This window comes from Xiphophorus maculatus, chromosome 4 (genome assembly GCF_002775205.1).
Source record: "Xiphophorus maculatus strain JP 163 A chromosome 4, X_maculatus-5.0-male, whole genome shotgun sequence".
Classification (NCBI taxonomy): Eukaryota; Metazoa; Chordata; class Actinopteri; order Cyprinodontiformes; family Poeciliidae; genus Xiphophorus; species Xiphophorus maculatus.
The window spans coordinates 8106146-8127201 of NC_036446.1; the positions used below are offsets into that span (position 1 = coordinate 8106146).

General features: G+C 37.2%; 2 protein-coding genes across 9 annotated transcripts in view; both read left to right on the forward strand.

Moving 5' to 3' along the window:
- Positions 1-3131: 3131 nt before the first annotated feature.
- Positions 3132-9323, forward strand: aktip (AKT interacting protein). 4 transcript variants are annotated; one of them, XM_023333016.1, is made up of 10 exons: positions 3132-3291; positions 3947-4072; positions 6000-6208; positions 6293-6357; positions 6516-6616; positions 6754-6842; positions 6998-7096; positions 7364-7471; positions 7603-7663; positions 7796-9323. In XM_023333016.1, exons 2-10 carry the CDS (start codon positions 4025-4027, stop codon positions 7901-7903), a joined length of 888 nt encoding a protein of 295 aa, XP_023188784.1. In that variant the 5' UTR covers positions 3132-3291; positions 3947-4024; the 3' UTR covers positions 7904-9323. The 4 variants fall into 4 exon arrangements, with proteins under 4 accessions (XP_023188784.1, XP_023188787.1, XP_023188785.1 ...); XM_023333019.1 differs by having other exon boundaries at positions 6003-6208; XM_023333017.1 differs by having other exon boundaries at positions 3950-4072.
- A 2367-nt stretch (positions 9324-11690) lies between these two features.
- chd9 (chromodomain helicase DNA binding protein 9) overlaps positions 11691-21056 on the forward strand; it is a 96327-nt gene continuing 86961 nt past the window's right edge. For 4 of the 5 annotated variants that reach the window (XM_023332615.1, XM_023332616.1, XM_023332618.1 and 1 more), the window contains exons 1-2: positions 11692-11973; positions 18956-20568. In XM_023332615.1, coding sequence (XP_023188383.1) covers positions 19042-20568 — 1527 coding nt within the window. In that variant the 5' untranslated portion in view covers positions 11692-11973; positions 18956-19041. Of the gene's footprint in view, positions 11974-18955; positions 20569-21056 lie in introns of all 5 variants that reach the window. The other variant, XM_023332617.1, reaches the window with a different exon arrangement.

Sequence of the window (21056 nt, forward strand, 5' to 3'; positions counted from 1 at the left end):
ACTCAATGACAATGCCTACTTTTAAATTAGCGTTTTATATTACCAGTTTCCTGAAATATGCCTTATCACCCATAAATAATGAGATTTTTTTTTTTTTTTAGTTTAATAAAAATTAAAAAAAAGGGGCTATGTTTGTTTTGGCAGAATTGACACTATGTCAATTAATAAACTATTAGATTGTTAATTATGTATGTTTTATCCAAATATCTTAGCTGTATTTTAGAGGCATTATTTTACTTTGTTGGATGTACATTCCTACCATCTTTCTCCAAAGATAAGCTACATCAGAAACTTGCCAAAGAGCTCCATGCTGTCTATCTGTCTGTCTGTCATAAATTTTTGTCCAGCTTTAAAGTATCTCTTACCGTGAAGTGGTATTTTTCTTGGTCTGAAATCTCAGTCCACTGCTGTGCAGAGCTCTATTAAGGGTAATTTTTGAGGCTAATTTCTTCGTTGGCTAAGTCGTTCACTAGTGTCTTGGCTGTAGTTCTGAGGTCTTTAAAAAAAAGTGTCCAAGTGTTTTCTTTCCAGGCGCCATGAATTTCTTTACTTGACACTTGAAAAACTGTATATTACTGTCTCATTTATGCCTCAGAAATTCTAAACTGACTTTTGTTTTTGGCGTGATGCTTTCTCAAGTAACAACTAAAACTCTCACAGTGTTTTATACTGCCCGTAAATTGAGAGAGGAAACTGATTTTAGCAACTTTAAACATTATATTGCACAACAGTATTTTGTCTTATGACTCAGTAAAAAAGGTTTATTTATGATAAGCCTGGTGATTTTTGTCCTGAAAAGCCCTGTCAGTGTGAGAAAAATACAGATAATTTATTATTTCTAATAAAACTAGTATGTTTAGAAATGTTGTTGTTTTATTTAGTATCAAATAAAGGATTAGGGAGTTAAACATGATTATTAATATTTAAAAGTATCAACAATATAATAAATAAATAATAAAAATATATAAAAAGAAAACTTTAAGTAAAATGTGCTATAATGAAACATTCATTAGAGTATTTCTTAAATTATGTAACGGTTCCTATGTTGCATTGCTCTATAAAATTATTTAAACTGTCATTGTGGCTGGTTAAATAGATCCTAACATCTGATTGGTTGACCAACTATATCTGATTAAAGAGCGGTTAGTCCTGCCCACTAATTGTAATGGTTAGTGTGGACAGATAAGATTACATAACTTACGAATTACTTCAGCACACAATTATAAAATAATTGAAAAATTTGCTACACAATTTAAGATGTTATTTGAAAAAAATATATACTACTTATTTAAGCGTTTATGTATGTTTTTATAAAATTTTAAATAATAATTACAATTATTTTTAAACAATTCAGTAATTATTTATTTTATGTGTTGTAACACTCCTGAACTTCCAAAAGGTCAAGGTGGCATTTGATTTTCTTAAAGAAAAAAAACTCTGAGTATTGAAAGTAAAAGCTAAATCTACATTTTCTAGTACAAAGAGGTCACATATTCAATAAGACAATCTAATCTTCACACTTTAATTACAGTCATTACTGTATTTGTTTAACCAAACAAGGTCGCCATAATTGATTAGATAAAGAATCAATGGCAAAAACAAAAATCTCATTACAGAAGCAGTGTTGTGGACACTTGCACTCTTGTTTAGGTCAGATAGTTCATCCCAATGTCACTGAAGGCAAAGCAGGCAGGAACTCATTTGTTCTGAGGTGATTTTTGATTTGTGCATGCCAAAAAAGTGATGGTGACCTTGCACTGCCAATAAAGGAGCCAGATACTAATTACCTTTGTCAGTGAAGTGCTCTTGGGACAATACACAATCAGATAACAATAATCGAGTCAATAATTTGTATTTACTCTGAAACTTGGACAATGTAATTTCTCCCAATTAGTGCAATCATCCATGCATTAAATTAGATTTTTTTTCTTGCTCACCAGAAAACTAATTAGTGGTAATTGTTAGGAAATCAATCAATCAACAGAATGAACTTCCAATGAAGCGTGGTCAAAACTAAAGGAATGTGTGACACATATGGTTTGGATGCACCCTGACCTCTGGGGACTTGGCTTGGTACATCTAAACAACAACAGAGAAGTGTGTAACTAAAGTGGCTTAGGTGACATATTAATATGGATTCAGGGATTTATTCAAATAATTGGATGCTTTAGATTGCATTCTGATTATTTATCAGCATAATTTTATTATTATCTAATCAGGTACTGTATATTTCATTGAGAATAATAATCTCTTTTTCAAGAGCGGCAGCAGCACACCAACAATTACAAACCAGTAATTTAAATCATTGCTTTTGCAAAAGTATTCTGAACCTGTACATTTTGTCAGGTTACAAATAAAAAAACCCTTTGAATTTGTACTAAGATCACTTGTGATAAACGAACATATATTTGTCCATAATTGAGAAGTGAGAGGAAGATAATAAATGATTTTTCCATTCAAAAACTATGGAATGGATTTGTATTCTGTCTGTTTTCGGTAACACTTTGAGGAATCACTAATCAAGGCAAACAAGATTTGCTGTACTACCCAACATTGATGATGTAGAAATAATAAAAAATTATAAAAATTCCCCATAATCTTTTCATCAGCTCTGACCAACTTCCCTTTCTTGAAAAAAGGCCCATAGCATAATGTTGTCACCACCCTGCTTGACTATGTGTATTTAGGAAGATATGCTGATTCTCTTATAAACGCCAGTCTTTGGATGTCAGCTTACATAGACATGCTTATCTTAGGAAATTTGAAGTTGTGCAATATTCTTTCCATTCTTTGACAAAATGTTGAAAGTTTAGGAATCCTACTTTAAACGTCTCTACAACTTTATTGTTGACTCACATGGTGTGTCCCTTGGTTCTAATGATGTTGGTTTTCTAAAGTTCTCCACTAACCCCGGGTCTTTATAAAAAAAAATTATCTAGAAATGTGTTCGATTTCCTTTCATTTAATTTCTTATCTGACGTCTCAGCATAAAAGGAGATTCTTTCCCTTTAAAACTAAAAATGGTCTCGCTTTGTGACAAAAGCTTCAGCAAATCAGCTGCTAAACGTTGTTCTCCTCGACCAATGAAAATTCAATTCACACAACAAGAACCGCCCCTCGTTAAGTTAGATTGAACTCCGGCGTATCCCAGTATCTATAAGTTATCAACATTGATTAGCCAGACGGTATGACACCTAAAGGAGTGGCAAGACTCGGCAGATTTTAAAGTGGGGAAACAGCTTTTTAGAGAATCGGTTTTAAACGGATTTCTACACGTTTGAAGTTTATACGGTAAGCCACATCTCTACGCTGTTTACGTACGGCAGCTGAAATTAAAGGACCAGTCGAGTTAGCAACGTCAAAACAAGCTCTGAAGCTAATGCTACAGATGGGGCTTAAGTCGACGAAAACAAACATTTGACAGCAGACAAGGCATGTGTATGTACTTTATCTACTGTACCATTACATCTGGTGATTTTATAAATCTTCATATTCGGGTGTCAGCTAAAATTAAACTCGTTATTGTTACCAATTGCAGGTCTATATCGCTCGCTAACGAAGCGCTGCATCTCTGGGCTAAATTACACCAGAACTCGCTGTTCTTTTAAAAATATATTTACCTTGTTTGTATGTTTTCATCGCTTGCCACCGGATGAATCGTCATATCATGTTTTCTGAACCCACACATTAATTCAGCAAGTTAAACACACAAGTAAACTCCTACGTTAGCTAAAGCTAAGCTAGCCCAAACAAGCCGCTCATTTAGATCATTCTCTAATTAATTTTCTCATTTATGCCTTGTTCACCCTGCTTATAAATGTATTTCGGTTTTCGATATGCTCGTGGGCTTGCTATATCGTGAGTCTGTCCAAATGTAATCAGGTTAGCTGTTTTTGTGACCTCAGCTGCAGTAGCAATCCTCTAATGTGCCATGTTTCCACAACAGCAGCAGCGGATGGCCCTCTCTGTAGCTGCTGTGGGACCTGCTAATGCGAGAACACCAATCTGAACCTATGACTGAGTAATGAACCTAAACCCCTTCTGGAGCATGTCTGCCAACACAAGTCGCAAGGTAAATTGTTGACCCGCCCCCTGCAAGTATTTATTTCACTTTACATTATTAAGTAGTCTTTCTTGGGGCAAAACAGAACAGCATTGTGTATCAAGTGGTGAAAGGGCAGCGACATATTGCTATTCTGTTTCAAATAGACTGAAAACGTACTCTTGATTAAAATACTTCAAACCAAAGTAGTGATTGATTAAATGTTTTGTTTTAAGTTGTAGCTGATTAAAATCTTAGTACACTGAAAACTGGCCCAAACATAGTCGCATAAACCTACTGTTTCTTTTAAAGGAGTCCTTTGTTTAATTCAGTTCTGTAGATTTAATAGACAGACATTGCCATAGGAAAATGTTTGGCCACCATTTTCAGAATGGGTGTTTCTTAATTTTTTGGTTAGTCATGCAAGCGTTTCTTTATTCCGACATAATGGATGAAACTTGGAGTAATTTCATTGGTATGTTTATTTGCAGCACTCTCTGTGTATGCCAACAGTGTTTTTAGTATTTTTAAAGACTCATTACTATACTGCTCCTCTGCTCTGCTTTGTGCTTCTTGTGTACACTGATGTAGTGTAACAACTTCATAAAGATACTGTAACTGAATATCAGTGATTCTTGAGAAGTGGGACAAAATGGGTTTAAATTTTCCCCAATTTTTTTTTTATTATTCCTCAAGCTTATGTATACAAATATGACAAAAAATGTTTTGAAAATGTAAAGATGCTAAGGTGTAGGCTCCCAGCTGCAACATTTTTTTGAAAATTAAATTTTTAAAGGACCTGACCTAGAACTTTTTCATCACCATCTGACAAAAATAAATATAAAATAGTTTTTTAATGACCCTATTAGTGATATTTTTAAACTACCAAACTACCTCAATTTATATAATGTTATTCTGAAGGGGGCCATATCATAGCTCATCAGGTCCATGAAATCTTCACAGTGTACTAAAATTAGGCATTTAGTTCACAAAATTTCAAAGTTTTGTAAATTGTCAGTTATGGTGTTGACACATCATGATTGTGATGAGCAACTTACAAATAAAACAGGAGAAAAAAAACTAAAGAATAACATAAGATAACCAGAGCTGCCTGGCCTTCTTAGCAAAGGAAGAGAAAGGAAGAGGCTATGGGGTCCTCAGAAGTTCTAATGCCCCCAATAATGCCTGATTTTTTTTTTTTACATTCTTTTTATGTCTGACGGTGTTGACAAAAACTTGGGACAAATTTCAATGGAGTTTGAAAATATATAAAAATGATTTTTAATTCAATTTGTTGTTACTTTTATAATCATGTATTTGAATACTTGTACTTAATTGTCATAATATATTATTTTGGTATTCCTTTAATTGTTTTAAACTATTCTATGAAACGGTGTCATTGTTTTTAAATTGTGTCACAGTGTCATTGTTTTTATTGTTTTATACTTGTGCATATGTATTAATTGTTTTTATCTTGTAACCAGGTTGCTATGTATTGCAATTTTTTTGCTCAGGTCCCTCTTGAAAATGAGATCTAGATCTCAACGGGGTTTACCTGATTAAATAAAGGAAATAAAAAAATGTTTTTAAAAAAATTGTAATGCATTGAGTTCCATCCACCTACTACAATGTTTAAAATAAAACATATTCAGCAAACACCAGGAAACCATACATTGTTGTGCTTACATGGCCCAGGTTAGTTTATTCAGATATTTGAAAAAAATATATTTTTTGTATATTCTATTCAAATTTTGTGCTTTATCCATAGGACCTGTTTGGTCTGTCTCCTCAAGAATTGCTGATATCTGTATCCAATTTTCTGATGAATATTAAGTCAGACAACTACCTCATGTAAATGTGCATATAAAATATTTTCCTTCTCCCCCCCCTCCCCCCTATAATTAACAACAAATTTTCACCTGTTGCTGTGATCCTCTTTGTCCCCAAAACAAACCAGCAGAGAGCCGATGAGGAGCAGAGTGGGCACACAGACCAGAGAGCCAGCCCAGCCAGGACTCACTTTGGCAAAAAGGTCCTTCCGCCCATTCCTAAGAATGCAACCCCCATTACCAAACCTCCATCAATGGTCAGTGCAGCCCACTCAGCCAATGGCACACACGCATCCTATGGCCCTTTTTACCTGGAGTACTCTCTACTGGCAGAGTTGTGAGTATTTATTTTTTTTTCATCCATCCATAGAAAATCCAAGTTTATCTCTACTGATTAAACCTGTTGCAATGTGACCTACAGCACACTCGTGATTAAGCAGAAACTCCCTGGAATTTATGTCCAGCCATCCTACAAGTCAGCACTAAGTAAGAATCAATGCACCGCTACATTTTAATAACCTCAATGTTGATCTGATGCTTTATGTGAAATATTTTCTATTTCATTTCCCTGCATTGATACACTTCAACTATGAACACAAAAAGTAACACTTCTTAAAGGCAGTTTTCTCTCTCCCATTGTTTAGTGTGGTTTGGGGTCATTTTCATCCGGCATGGTTTGTATCAAGATGGTGTCTTCAAATTCACTGTGTATATTCCAGACAACTATCCAGATGGGGAGTGTCCTGTAAGTATTTTTTTAATTTTACTTCAAATTGCTCATAATTAAAGAGCCTGTTAGATGTACTTAGCTTGAGAAATGTGTGTTCCCCTAAACCTGTAATCTTTGGGACAAATTTTAAAGTCTCTTATTTTTAATTTCAGAAATTGGTATTCGACATCCCAGTCTTCCACCCTCTTGTCGACCCAGTATCTGGAGAGCTGGATGTCAGAAGAGCTTTCACCAAATGGAGGTATGTTGGCTTCCTCTCTGGAATGCAAACAATTTTACATTCTCATCATCATCAGGTTGTGTATGTGTTTATGTGGAATCCCTCTCAGAGCAACTTGTTTCAAACTTGTAAATTACAGTCAACACTTTGAAAACATAAATATAATCTTTCTTTAGACGGAATCACAACCACATTTGGCAGGTCTTGATGTATGCGCGTACAGTTTTTTACAAGATCAACACAACAGAGCCACTAAACCCAGAAGCAGCAGTTCTGTGAGTTTGAGTCTATTCTTCTCTTTAATGTTTAACATAACTTTTTATTTAAAATATCTTTTTAAGATTCAATCATTTTTCTAAATTTTTATGCATTCCTTTAGATAACTGTTGTAATTACTGATTTGAAAAGAAAAATTAAGCTGGTGTTTTTTGCAGTAGTGATCACCAAGGCTTTAAGATCCCTGGAAAATGTTTTTTTTTGGGAGGGGGGGGTTCAATTGCTTACAAATGGAAATCCACATTTTTCATCTTTGTCCTCTCCAGGTATGAAAAAGATGTGCAGCTGTTCAAAAGCAAAGTGGTGGACAGTGTCAAACTATGCAACAGTCATCTTTTTGACCAGCCTAAAATAGATGATCCTTACGCAATAAGGTTTGTCCCCATTATTGACATTCCTCTGCTGACCACAGAAAACCACACCCTGCATACCTGTTAGTTTGGAAGAATCTTTGACGGCGAATAGAGTTGCACTCTGAAATCACGTCATTCTTCATTGGTTTTAGTTTCTCTCCATGGAACCCAGCAGTGCATGAAGAGGCAAAGGAGAGGATGTTCACATACAAGGTAAGTTACATGAATATCTTGAAATCTACTGAACTTTACTCAGTTAAGGTTTGGATAAGATATTTACATGTAATTTGTTCAGCTGTTGTGTAACTGCAATGTCTTTTTTTTGTCTGCTCTTTTGCCTTTTAGAGACGACCTGAGGAACATCACAGAGGAACACAGGTGTCAGGGTTATCTTGGGTAAAGCCTGGTTCAACCCAACCTTTCAGCAAAGAAGATGGTCCTCCTCAAAGCTGAAACTGCACTGCGTGCCCTGGCCACTAGATGGAGACAAACGTTAACTGCTACACCGTTGGTTTTCCTCAGCTGTTTGTGTAGTGGACTCTTGAAATGGTTGGGAGAACTTAATTTTTATCTCCACTTTATTGCTCAGCTTTAAAAGCTCTTTAGGCTGCTCTCGACACAGCTGTAGAACAAGGAAGAATAGTTTTGTATCACGTGTAAATTGAAAATGACAAATGGATGTCTAAGCTACGTCATTCAGGCTGTGATGCAATCAAAGTGCATTGTCTGCCTCATTCATTTTCTGCTCCATGCACATTTAGATAGACAGGGAGATAAAGTCCCAAACGGGGGTCAGATGTATGAACAAAGCACTTTGTATACATATGGAAAGTATAGTAGACGGCCTAATTAAAGACCACTAATGAAATTGGCTTAGGACTGTATTTGCTAGGCATTTTTTTCTTTTTAATACAGCAGAGTGACTGAAACTAATTCAGATTTTTTTTCCAATACCCACTAGGGTAGTGTTTTTGATTTGTCTTCAGGTCGCATTGTCCTGCGTGTTTTAGAAGCATCCCTGCTTAAACACACCTGATTCTAAGGGCTTAATTCTGCAGAACTCTGCTGTGTTACTGTAACTTTACATCATGTGTGCTGAAATTTAACACATGTAGAACATCGTGATCTGAAGACTAGAGATGGGGAATGCTGCTCTGCAGCTTAACATGATTTGTGTGGGTTTTTTGTTTTAATAGACGACAGTTTTTATTTTGGTTGTTTTACGTAACTTCAATTATGTGTAAGACAGAGCAGCCAAGTATAAGTTTAAATGAGATGCTACATAAACAAGTTTGTTTTATTTTGTTGGACTTTAATGACTTTTGAATGCTTCACGTACCTTTTGGCTATTGGTTATTAATGGTCTATGTAGATAAGTTTCCATTCTAAATTTCTGTGTCTGGTTTCCTTAAATGTTTGAGATCCCATAAACTCATGTCTGCAAGATTTCGTCACAAAATTTGAGGGAAACTATTTTTATAAGGTTCATTTGCTTCCATTTGGGCAGCACAGAGTTTATTTAAAGCATATGTTGATACTAATTTACCAAGATGTTGATGCAAATCTGGCGTTTTCTTTATTACAGTTTCTGTTTTTCTTAAGACTTTTGTGGGTGGATGCTGAAGTTCTTTCCAAATAACTCTTGACTGGTTTGCTTGAAGTTGTCTCCAAGGATTTACATTAGAACAGTTTAAATGGTGGTCAAACCAGTATGATTAGTAATTGCTTGTCACTGTATAAAATTCAGAGAAAAGTCTCTGTGCAATCTGGACTTTAAATTTATTTGCGTTGCTGTGGTTTGAATGGTTCCCTTACCACAACATAAATGATGTACATTTTTTATTCTGAAACCAATAAAATGATTTTAAAGCCATTCTGTGTTCAGTTATTGATGTTTAAATTGGAAAATTAACCAGAAACTTTAATGAAAAATTGTAAATCTTCATCACCTTTTTTTTTTTTTTTTTTTTAAATGAATTAGCCTTTTCTTTACATTTTAGTCACTAAATCAAAGGTTACATCAGAAATTTACCTTGGATAATAAATAATTTAACCTTATGCATGGTGTCCACTGGAAGTATTTGGCACTGACTTTTAAAGGTTTGGTGAAGGTAAACCTATGAGCGATTATCTAAAAACAAATCTAGAAGAATTAGAACTTTTATCTATATATAATGTATCCCAAGAGAACTTGAATGTTGTACCTCAGTCCATCTCCTATATTCAGAGTTGTTCTGGATGGTTGTGCTGTGGGATAGAAGAATCTCCAGTAGCTGTCAGTCTTGCAGCAAATCTGAAGAGGCCTCTGACTGAAGACTGTTGTTTTATGAAAGTCTCTTGATTGTCATGACATGCTAACAGCTCAATTTCCAGGCAGCAGAGAAAATATTTCACAGTAACACATTCTGGATTACATCCATCAGTTATTAGAAAGCACTGCTAATCCACCTCATTTGCTTCTGCCACGCTTTAAATTTTTGACGGCATGGTTAGAAGGCCAGACAAAAATGTTGGAGTCAGGGATATGATTCTTGCCCATTGTGACTGATGGACATAGCTTGAAATACCTGTTTCTCTCTCTCTGCTCTTGGTTCCTGTTCTGCATCCATGAAGTCTCTTTTTCAACTACTCTTGGATTTGGGGTCTTTGTCCAGATATTGTTTTAGGTTTTGAGATGCTGATCAGCTGTTCCTTGTAAAAACAATATCTTGGTGCTATGGTTATGTGTCATAACTACCCAATTGACATCAAAACTAATGTACCAGAAAAAGTATTAAACATTTTTTATTTAGTCCACATTATATATACAGTAAGTGATGCATTTAAATAAATTTATTGCCATCATCCTGATGAGATACTCTAATCCTAAATGTTTTCATTAGCTGGAAGCAGAACATCTTTAAGCAGAAATAAAGGCTTGAAAGCATATCTAAGTGTTTCACTTAGTAAATTGACTTTTCAGTGTTATTTAATGTATATTCATCCATATATAGATGGTGTGAATATTTATCTGTGCTATCTTAAGAGGACAGAAATACATTAAAAAAATTAACTGGCTCAGAGTTTTCGAGAAATACAGCCATGTGGATCAGACATGACAGGACAGGGCATTCTTTTAAACCAAACAGTGCGGATAAGGCACTGTTTGGAAAGAGAGAAGCTGTTTAGCAAACCTATAGTAATGGGAGTTTAGATTGGATGTAGTACTGATGCCCTGGAAATTCAAAACAATGCATTTAAGATGAGGCAAGCAGAGCGGCAAAACAAATCAGATGGAAAAAGTCAAAGGGGGGCATAAACATAATTACAGGCAACTGTGGCTCGTAACTGTGGTAGAGAAGTAGTCGAGCTAACAATCTGGTTGAACGCATTGGAACTTATGTTAACTTAATAATTAGGAATCCATGTTGAAATCTGACAAATCTGTTAGTGTTTACTAATGCCAAAAAACACAGAATTACTTCTCCATGGCACTGTACTTGGTGGTGCCATGCAAAAGTATTAATACACCCCAAACTTTCTTACATTTTGTCAGTTAAAAACCATAAATATCTAGGTATTTATAATTCACAATTGAGGTGGGAAAATCTGTTAGCAAGGCACTAAACAAATCTGGCCTCCATGGAAGACTGGTAAAAGAAAGCCATAGAAAGTGGGCCTTAAACAATGACATGAAAACAGCAAACACATGCTCCGATTAGATGAGCCTGACATGGAATTTGTGGAGGAAAGCTAACACTGGACAAAATCCTGGAGACATTCTCTCAACATGATAGCAGAATTATGCACTGGGTAGGCTTTTCTTTTATCATTTCATGTAAAGCACCTTTGCAAACCCTATTGAGGGAGGTCAGAAGACCTTTTGGATTTTTATCGTGTAATTTTGCTTCTGTTTCAAAATTAATATAAGTGATTGATCAAAGATCACAAAAAAATCCAGCTGAAATATGTGAAAAACTTTCAGTGTGCTATTTAAGATGTAGCATTTTTGACATCCATATTTATATACTCTGCCGTGTGTTTATTGGCAACATTCATGTGAACACCACTAGAGGTCAGCATGTACCCACAGTGAGGATCGTGGGTTTCACTTCTGTCACGTTCGCATTTAGAAGCCACTCTGGTCCATGTGCGAAAGTAAAACCTCTCCGGATTGGCTGTGGCGTAGACGCGGCCATCTTATGCACTCTGTCAACACAGTGACTATCCAGCTGATAACATGATTTAATCAGCCGATCTCAGAGGGACAGCCGAGGGCGCACAGTCCGCCTAGGTACACATACGCAGGAAATCGGAGCTATATTTTACTTTAAACTGGGTTACTTTAGCAGATTGCAGCCTGTCCAATCACAGAGAGAGTCACTAATATGCAAATGCGCTGTTATCGCCGTCACGTCAGCAGCACCAGAGCCGCTGCGCCGTGGTCGCCAGCAGGAGTACAACTAACAACACAGCTCCAACTTCGCCCGATAACACTCTGCCAACACTGACGCCTGGAGTTGCGCTTTAGGGGTTACTTCCAGGTAAGAAATAACACCTGTTTTTCATTCTTGTGGCAGGCCGAATTTGGACTCGAACGGTTCTGTTTCATTCAGGCTCGGAGCTGTCAAATATCGGACAGTCAGTTGGTGAGGGTCGGCTCAGCTGTCTGATGACACACCGCCTATCTGAGCGTGTACCCTTCTGCTAGACACGACACCGTCGAGCAGCCGAAACTTAAAAGTTTCCCTTCAGACTAACTCGAATAAACAAGCCTCACTTAAAGAGTTTGTCCGGTAACCAAAAATACGCCTTTAAAGTAGTTCTTCTGTCTTGGTGGTTCTGGTGGTGGTCCTGAACTGACAGCGACCAACCGGGTTGAGTCAGAATGTGAACGTTATGTAAATGCAAGCAGGATTAAAACGTCGATAGTTTCTTAACAATTAAATGGAAACGAAAGTCGAACTAGTTATTATCTCGGGCACCATCACGGACGACCTCTCCATCCATCTTCGGCCTCCACCAGCACCTCCTCTCTCCCCCTCCTCCACCATGTCCTCCGTGGAAAAACGTCACGACACCTTTTGAATCCAAAGTGAAGGTTTGACCACGTGCGACGCCCCCCTCCGGACAGCTCGAGGCTGAGAGTTTACATTGTTTAAAGCCAATATCCCACGTGCATCGCGTGTCCTTTTTGCTCGATTGTGCTTTAAAAGTAGCGCAACACATTGCCGCTTCATTGGCTCATCAAACAGCGAGCTCGCAGGGGCTGGAGCCATTTCTGCAGGAATTTCAAATGGATGCTGCTCACCCCAGAGTGCAGGTCTGGTTTGTTTCGATGTAGCTGAAAATAAATAATTTTAAAGGAGGTTACCAAATGGGACTTGTTGCTACTTTTGCATAGGGGTACAACAGTTTCTATATTAAACCTTACTTTCTGGAGCAGCAGTTCTTCTGTTTATTTATTTATTTTTTTTTAAATGGCCAGCTCTGCACACGTTAATCCCAGGATTATATTCCCAAAGTCGCAGTTTAAACGGATTGACTTGCGCAGAAGTTGCCATTGTAGTCCTTTAGGTTTATTTGCTGTTTCAGGGCCCAGCTTTTAAGGGGTCAAATTTATGTTGATGTGCTGCAGGAACTGCACTTTCGTGGACGTCATGATTATGAAGGAAACAGCTGGAAACCCACAAGGAGGAACAGAGTCTGTGTCTGAAGCCAGCTGGGAGGCGTTTAATTCAGTAATGAGTGGACATATTAGTTTTAGTCTGTTGAGTACATGGGCAACATGACATTAGTGTGTTACGTTGTTATTCTAGAGATTTACCTTTATTCGTTTGGCTGGGTTTAGTGAAAACATTAACACTTTTAGGTACAGTTTGTGACATGCCATGATAGTTTGTCCTATTCATTTTGCTGTTTTGTTTGTAATTATTAATTAGGAAAATACCCTCCCAGAATCTTCCTGGAGCAAAGACAACTGATCAGAGTTATACCTTACGAAAGTTTTCATGCCATTTGAAGGTTTCCCCCCTTTTTTTTGTCAGACTAGAACCACACACCACTTCTTTGTAGGACTAACTTTAACTACTGCAGGTCTTTTGAGGTTTGTCTCCTGGCTTTGAACATATAAAAATAGATTTTTTTGCCCATTATCTTCTCTCAAAATGGCTCAAACTCAGTTAAAATAAATTGACAGAAACAATTTGAATCTTGCCCCACAGTCTGACTGAGCCTTACCACATAAATATGGTTTGATTCGAACTAGGGCACAATGATACTAATGGCATATTTGATAATATTGGTGAATGTTGTGCTAACTAAAGTTTCTTTCCGATTTGGTTTCATAGCGAATGCTGAACTCCAGATAATCAGTTTTTCCAGTTCTTGTAAAATAAATTCTAATTTCAACTTATAATTGCCATTTCAACAAGATTTTACTGAAAAGTTGATTCTGGCTGAAATCTGCTGTTTTGACATTGAAACTTACTACTTGTACTTTAATGACTTTATAACCTCACCACCACTTCACCTTTTAAAACATATGCTGCTTTAAATGAGAAGCCTCATACATCAGCAATAAAGAGCTTGAATGCATTCTCTTTAAAGATTTAGCTAACATTTATTGCAGACCTGGCAATATTTGGCAGTTCTTATGTAAATGTACTGTGAACAGTAATTTGGTTCACAAAACATTTGGTTTGATGTGCATCCCTGGTTAAAAATGGGATAATTATATAAAATCCACATTTTTGAGCTCCATCTCATGTTAAAATGTTGTTACCTCATGAAAAACATACTTGGATTGTTGCTTTGATTCTTCATTCATGTTTGAGAAATCATTGAAGCTCCTGTGGCAGACACGGTTTTGCGGTGACGTGCAGCATTAGTTTTCCACCAGTCATGACATTGGGCATATAAACAAAAAGGTCAATTTCTGTCTGACCTTCTTCCACATGTTTTCAAACTGCAGGCTGGATTTTTGACAGCCTGGCAGTCCTGCCACATCAAAAAATGCTCTTAAAAATTTAGAAATCCTCCCAAACTTTATCCCTGAGATGTCTGCTTTGTTTCTTGACCTTCATGATGCTGTTTGTTCACTAATGTTATCTAACAAGCTTATGAAGCCTTCACTGAACAGCTGCATTTGTACAGAAAGTAAATTACACACAGGTGGAGTCTGTTCTACTAATTACATAACTACTCAAGACAGCTGGTTTCACTAAATTTAGTTGATGGTCTTCAGAGTAAAGCATAGCGTTCCTTTATTATGGCAATTGTCCACTATTGACTGCTTTATTATAGAACTCTATAATCGTAATGGTTCACAGTACATGCCAAAATGATAAAAAGGTCAAGAAGTATGAATACTTTTGCACGGTGCTGTGCCTTTTTCATATTTGCATTTTTTCCTTATTTCTCTCTTTATCTGTGTCTTTTTGATCAAATTGAATCTTAACAAGTGTATGAGATTGGGCAAATCTTCATACTAGATATTGTTTGATAAATCCATCTTAAGCTGTTTTCTCTCCCTCATGGACTTTTTTATTAGAATGTCATTGATGATGCTTGAAAGACTGACCAAAATATATTTTAAAAAAATTATCTGGAAATACTTTCCAATGTGGGATAATCTATTTTGCTAGTGCTAATTAACTTCTTTAGGGTTGCGGTCAAAAGGGCACACATATTGAATCTCTATTGATTGTTGTTTTGGGACAAACCCAGAAGTGTCATCACAAATGATCAATGCACATTAATCTTTTTTCCCATCATTATTTAAGTACATTAGCAAAAGAAAATTAACCTTTAAGCTACTCACAGATGGCAAAACACTGAGGCAGTGGCTAGCTTGTGTCTGCTGTTTTTGAAAGTGAACAGCTCGAGACAAATCATAAAACCTTATCAAAATGTTACGGGGGACTTAGCATTTCATTCTTATTGTTACTCTGATCACAAACATACTTGGATTGTTGCTTTGTTGCTTTGCAAGATGAAAGTTGTGTGAAAATAAAATCTGAAGTACTGCCAAAACCAAACATGACTTCATGTTTGCTGCCAGTCTGTAGTCGAAGGTGAATGTGACGTTGAGCCTGTTTGTGTGACACTCTGCTTTGAAAGGAAACATATTTATTTTAAGACTTACTCATGTCCCTAAATGTATATTTGGTTTCTACTCAGATCTAAAATGTTTTTAAAAAAATCTGAGTGGACCACTAGACCTAAAGTACATTTCTCTAACAAAGATAAAGTTAAGGTTAATGTTGACCATGCAAATTAATAAAATTTTTACATTTTGGGGATGTTTATTTTTTTTAATAAATGAAAAATGCTTTGTATATGATGAGCTACTGACTGAACAAATTAGAGATTTGCAGTTTTTTTTATTTATTTGAACAGAAAACAAACTTCCTAGAAGGCAAGAACTACTTTCCATTAATCTAGTCAGGGGCATGCTCTCTAGCAGTAGGTCAAATTGAGTTCTGATTAATTATCCTGTGATATTTCAAAGACTGATTGCAGTTTTCTTTTAAAATTCTGATTTTATTTCAACCTTTTGACACGTCAATCCAGATTTATATCTATTCTCTATTTAACACTGTAGTTCAAATTTATACTGAAGGAGAAACATATTTTCTTCAGTGAAATATTTGCTTTTTAGTAAGTGTTAATTTACAAAAGCAATGTGGTACTTTGCTCTTATATTTCAGAGGAAATCTTTAAGTGCTTCAGCGTCACAGGACTGTGACATTTATCCAACCAATATCCGACTAAGTTTGTTCTTTATCTTCTTTAGAAAGCAGACTACATCTCCTTAATCCTTTGATCCCTAATCTCTTTCCATCCATGCTTTGAAATATAGAAATACATAATACAAAAAGGATAAAACTGTTGACAGTGTCTAGCATAGTAAGAAAAAGACTCAGCCTGAGATATCTGTGATGTTTTTTTAATCTGATTTTACAGCTAGATAACTATACATTTTAAAATGTTTATGTATAGTTTCATTCAAAGGTTTTACATATAGTCATTATAGAAATTAATTATCATTGATATTGGACTTTAATTTTGAATTTATACTGCTCTTTTTCTAAAACACATAACTTTAGTGATTTCCAGAAGAAAGTTACTTAAGTGTGCTCATACGTTTTTTTGTGGATTTTTTTTTTCTCTTTGGTTCAAATGGAATTGAATTTATACATGACACTCAATAATATTTCTTTAAGCTTCCTTGCACCCCATTTACATTCATTTTGTCATTATTATTATGTTTTTGGCATAATCTTGGCCGAATACTTATGGTAAATTTTCAACTAAATTGATAGGTTTCCTGGCACACACCTAGCTTTGAAGCATAGTCTGCAAACTATATTGGTGAACAATGCAAGTTTGGTTGAAGTAATTTTTTTGTTGAACAACCCGTTATATCCAAATTTATCCATCTAACCCAAAATGCCCCATCTAACCCAAAATGTCCCTCTTGGATAAAACAATAATAATGATCAGAATATTGAAGACTAAGCCAGTAACTAGCAAGGATTGAAGCCCATTATAAACTGGTTAAGCGCTGGTGTTGGTGTCTACATGAAAGTGAGTTGTACATCAACGTGGACAGAAAGGGTGTTGACCTTGAACGACTTGCCTGCTCCAAAACAAACACTTCACAAGTTTGTACTAAATGCGTTCTGTATTAAGTTTTACAGTTAAGACAAGGCAAAGATTTAGATGTTTAGCCACAATAACAAGAAGTGTGCTTGGAGGACCCGAGGTGAGATTTTCAAACCTAACCACACTGAACTAACTGTAAAGCTTGTCGGTGGCACCAGCTTGGTGAGGCTTTGTTCTGCAACCAGTGGCGCTACACGTGCATTGCAAAACATGAATGAAAAAATTAGAAGGAATACCTCCAAATTCTTCTTGGAGTTAGGAGTTCCAACAGGATGATGATCCCGAACACACTGACACTCCTTCTAAAATGGATAAAGAGCTTCTGAAATGTTCCACACCTTAATTCTGTTGACAAATTGTTGTCTATGCTTAATCCACAACCCAGTTTAAATAATGTCTACCATTACTGTTATTAGAGGTCAAATTTTCAGCCCGAAAAGCATATGGTTTCTTTAAAATCTGTTAAGGAATGTATCTCAAAATTTGTGGATATGTATGTAGGGTTGTTTTTGTTTGTTTTTTTTTTTAAAATAACAATGCATTGTTTAACCCTGTAAAAAGAACGGTTAAAGTAAATCAATAAAAGCTAAAATTATTGACATTCATGTTCAGGATTAGTGTAAACCTCTAACTGGAACTGAACATTTTTGCATCTATCTTTTGAGCTGGTGACACACCACCTGTTTGGTAACTGATAGTACAAAGAAAACCATTAGTAAACAGACCTACTCTTCCACAAAAACAAACAAAAAGATTACTTTCATTAGCGATTTATGCCTTCTGTGCATCATAGATGTCTTGTTTCAATGAAGTACAAAAAAGGCCTGTCATTTTTACAAGAAAGCTACCACTAATTTTGTAGTGTATTGTTTATATTTCCACCTGCTTCACACATCTAGAGACTTACATTTTTATTCCCTATTTTATTTGCAAAGTGGCTCAAAATCTGATTGTCAGTAGATCATCTACACCTATGAACACCTATGTTCAAGTTTTCTACATGTTCTCTATTAGACTTAGGTCTGGTCTTTGACTGGTCCATTCTAACAAATCAATATTTTGACGTATAAGTTTTCACTGCAGCTCTGGGTGTATTTGTATCCTCTGTGGTTGACCTGTTTTTGCTCCATCCACCTATCTCTCCTGTGTGTTCCTTGGTCTCCATGATGCTGTTTGTTGTTGTTCTCTAACAGACCTCTGAGGCCTTTACAGATCAACTGCGTGAAAAACGCTGAATGCAAATGCATTTCACACTTTCTAGGTTTTTATTGGTTAAAAAAAATAAATTCTGTGTTGCTGTTGTAATATGACTAAAAGTTTTTTATGTTTATGTTTAATGTGATTTAAACTTTTAATATATTTAAACAAAGCCATTCTTGAAGCTTCATGTTAAACATTTAAAGGGAATATGTCTGTGTTTGGGCTTCAGAGTGCAAGTCAGCATGTAATGACTGACCTGGGAAAGCTTCTGTCATCTTCCGCTGGTCTGTGGTTGCAGAGCACTTGCATGCATGTGCGTAGAGGGCCTCTTCAGCCTCTGCCCTTTGCTGCTGAAATTCTATCAGCTGTCTGCACCTCCCACACATTCTGCAGTAGCAGAGCAGGCAGCTTCAAGCCTTTCATAGGTGGGGGGTTGACGTGAGTGCGTGTGTTTGTGTGTGCATATTGGTGTGTGTTTTTGTGAAAGGGGTGGGGGTACAGGAAGAGGCACCTGCTGGTGAATGGTTTACACCAGCTGCTTTGCTCCACATATGAAAAGAAGTGCTGATGGATTATTGACGTGAACCATCATTTTCAATAAATATTTATCAAAAAGAAATTGCTTCTTTTAAATATTATTTTTTGTCTTTTTGACAGGAACACCACATAATGGAGATGCTCTAACTGTGAAGACTGACTCACTGGGACCATCTTGGATCCAGAGGTGCCCTCTGATTTCAGTCATGGACTTTTTTGACGATCCCAACCTCTTTGTCGGGGGTTTGGATGGGCTAGATGAAGATGGTTTCCATTCAGCACCGTCGCTTGTGGATGAGCTCAATCTCAGTGCTGGTTTTGAACCCCTTCAAGTGGAGGTACTTGGCCCAGGGAAGCATCAAGAAATGATGCCACCAGTCTCTTCCCAACAAGCTGTGCCCAGTTACAACCAGCCGATGGTTCATTATACTGGCGTTAAGGCAGAGAATCCCCTGGGGCAGGTATTTTCTGGTTCTCGAAACACAGGTTGTGACGTGGGTCCTGAGCAACATGGCCAGTACCACAGTGCCACCATTAGCCAAGTACCTCAACCCAACGGGCTGTACTGCAGTACTGGAAGCCCAATGTGGGGCAACCAAGACCAAAATGGGAACATGTTTCACCATGTATCTCAACAGCAGCAGCAGCAACAACAACTTTGTCATCAGCAACTGCACAACCAGCAACTTCATGGCAGACAACATACTCAGCAGCAGCACCGTTCTGGTCATCAAGCTGAGCAGCAACAGAGAATGCGTCAACAGCTCCAACGACAGCACAGTCATCAGCAACAGCTGCTAAACCAGCATCAACAGATTACCACAGCGAGTGTTTGCCTGCAGCAACAGCAGCATCCCACATTCTCCTTTCTCCAGGGAGGTCAGTCCAGCAGCCAGCAGCAGATACACCATTCTCAGCATCAACTACCTGTAAGAGAATCCCAGTTTCATTCCAGGAGTCTTCCAGGTAAACCTTTTTTGGAACGTCAGAATGCCTCTTTGAGTGGGGCCTGCTTGCAAGCACGTCAGCAGCAGGGGAGCTACCAGTTGGTCAGGGGAGGTCCGACCTTCTCCGGATCAGGACTCGAGGACTCTCACCTTTCATTCCCCATACATCCATCATCTGCAGTACACTCCTTGCCTGCATGCTCTGTCAATTCAGCTCATGCTTACCAAGCGGCAGAGTTCCCTGCCTACCCTGGAGAGCCAGAAATACCCAGTCTCAGTCAGCAGTCTTCATGTAGGCCCATCACTACTACACCAATTACTACTACAGTGCCTAGGCTGCCTGGGACAGCATGCCAGTTCCAGTCCACAGCACACGTGAGTCAGCTGCACTCTGGAACAACGGTTAGCCAGGCAGACGAGTGTCCCTTCAGAGCCTTACACTGTTCTGGAGAAACCCAGGCAGTCTGCAAATCATCAGAGCTGTTCGGCGAGTCAGTGAGTTGCTATCCAAGCATGACAAACCACCTACCCTCTGAGCAGCAGATCAGCTGCGGGGTTATTAACACTAATGGGTACCAAGCTTTTGGAGACAATATTATGCCATCAGAGGCACAGGATGGAGACTTGGAAGCCCTGGATCCTCCTGACCTCCTGCCTGATCTGCTCCCCCAGCTGGAGGACGCTTTCAGGCAGCAGGACGAATCCAGCTGTTCTTGGTTTGATTCCAGTCAGAAGAAAGGGCACGAAAACAGGAAATCAACAGCTATCGAATGCAAAGAGGAGAAGGTAATATTTTAAATTTGTTTTTATGGATCTGTCCGTAGCCGTTATGTAGTTCTCTCTGGCTAGATATGGCCAGGTATGAGATAAAGTTTTGATAACCTATAATGAAATACCATGGGTTCAAAGTATTTCCACAAATTTAAAACAAAAATGTGTAACAATCTTATCTTTTATTTTAAACATCAAAGCAACACTTAGTCTTATTGCTGCCAACATAATGTATGTAACAGAACATGACACATTTATTTTGATTTTGATACGCATATTTCAGCACAAGTCAAAATTTTCTGGAATTTTTAGTTGTTGTGTTCATGGTTTTTGTTGACAGTATTGTCCGTTATAGTTTTTTTTCTTTTAGAGAAATATAGCATAGCAAGAAGATATTAACTAGTTTGTCAGGTGATCTGCTCAGCAAATTGGCCTGCAGGCAGCTGCTCGATACGCATGTCAAATTTATTAAAAGTTATCAGTGTAACAAAACCAATTCATTT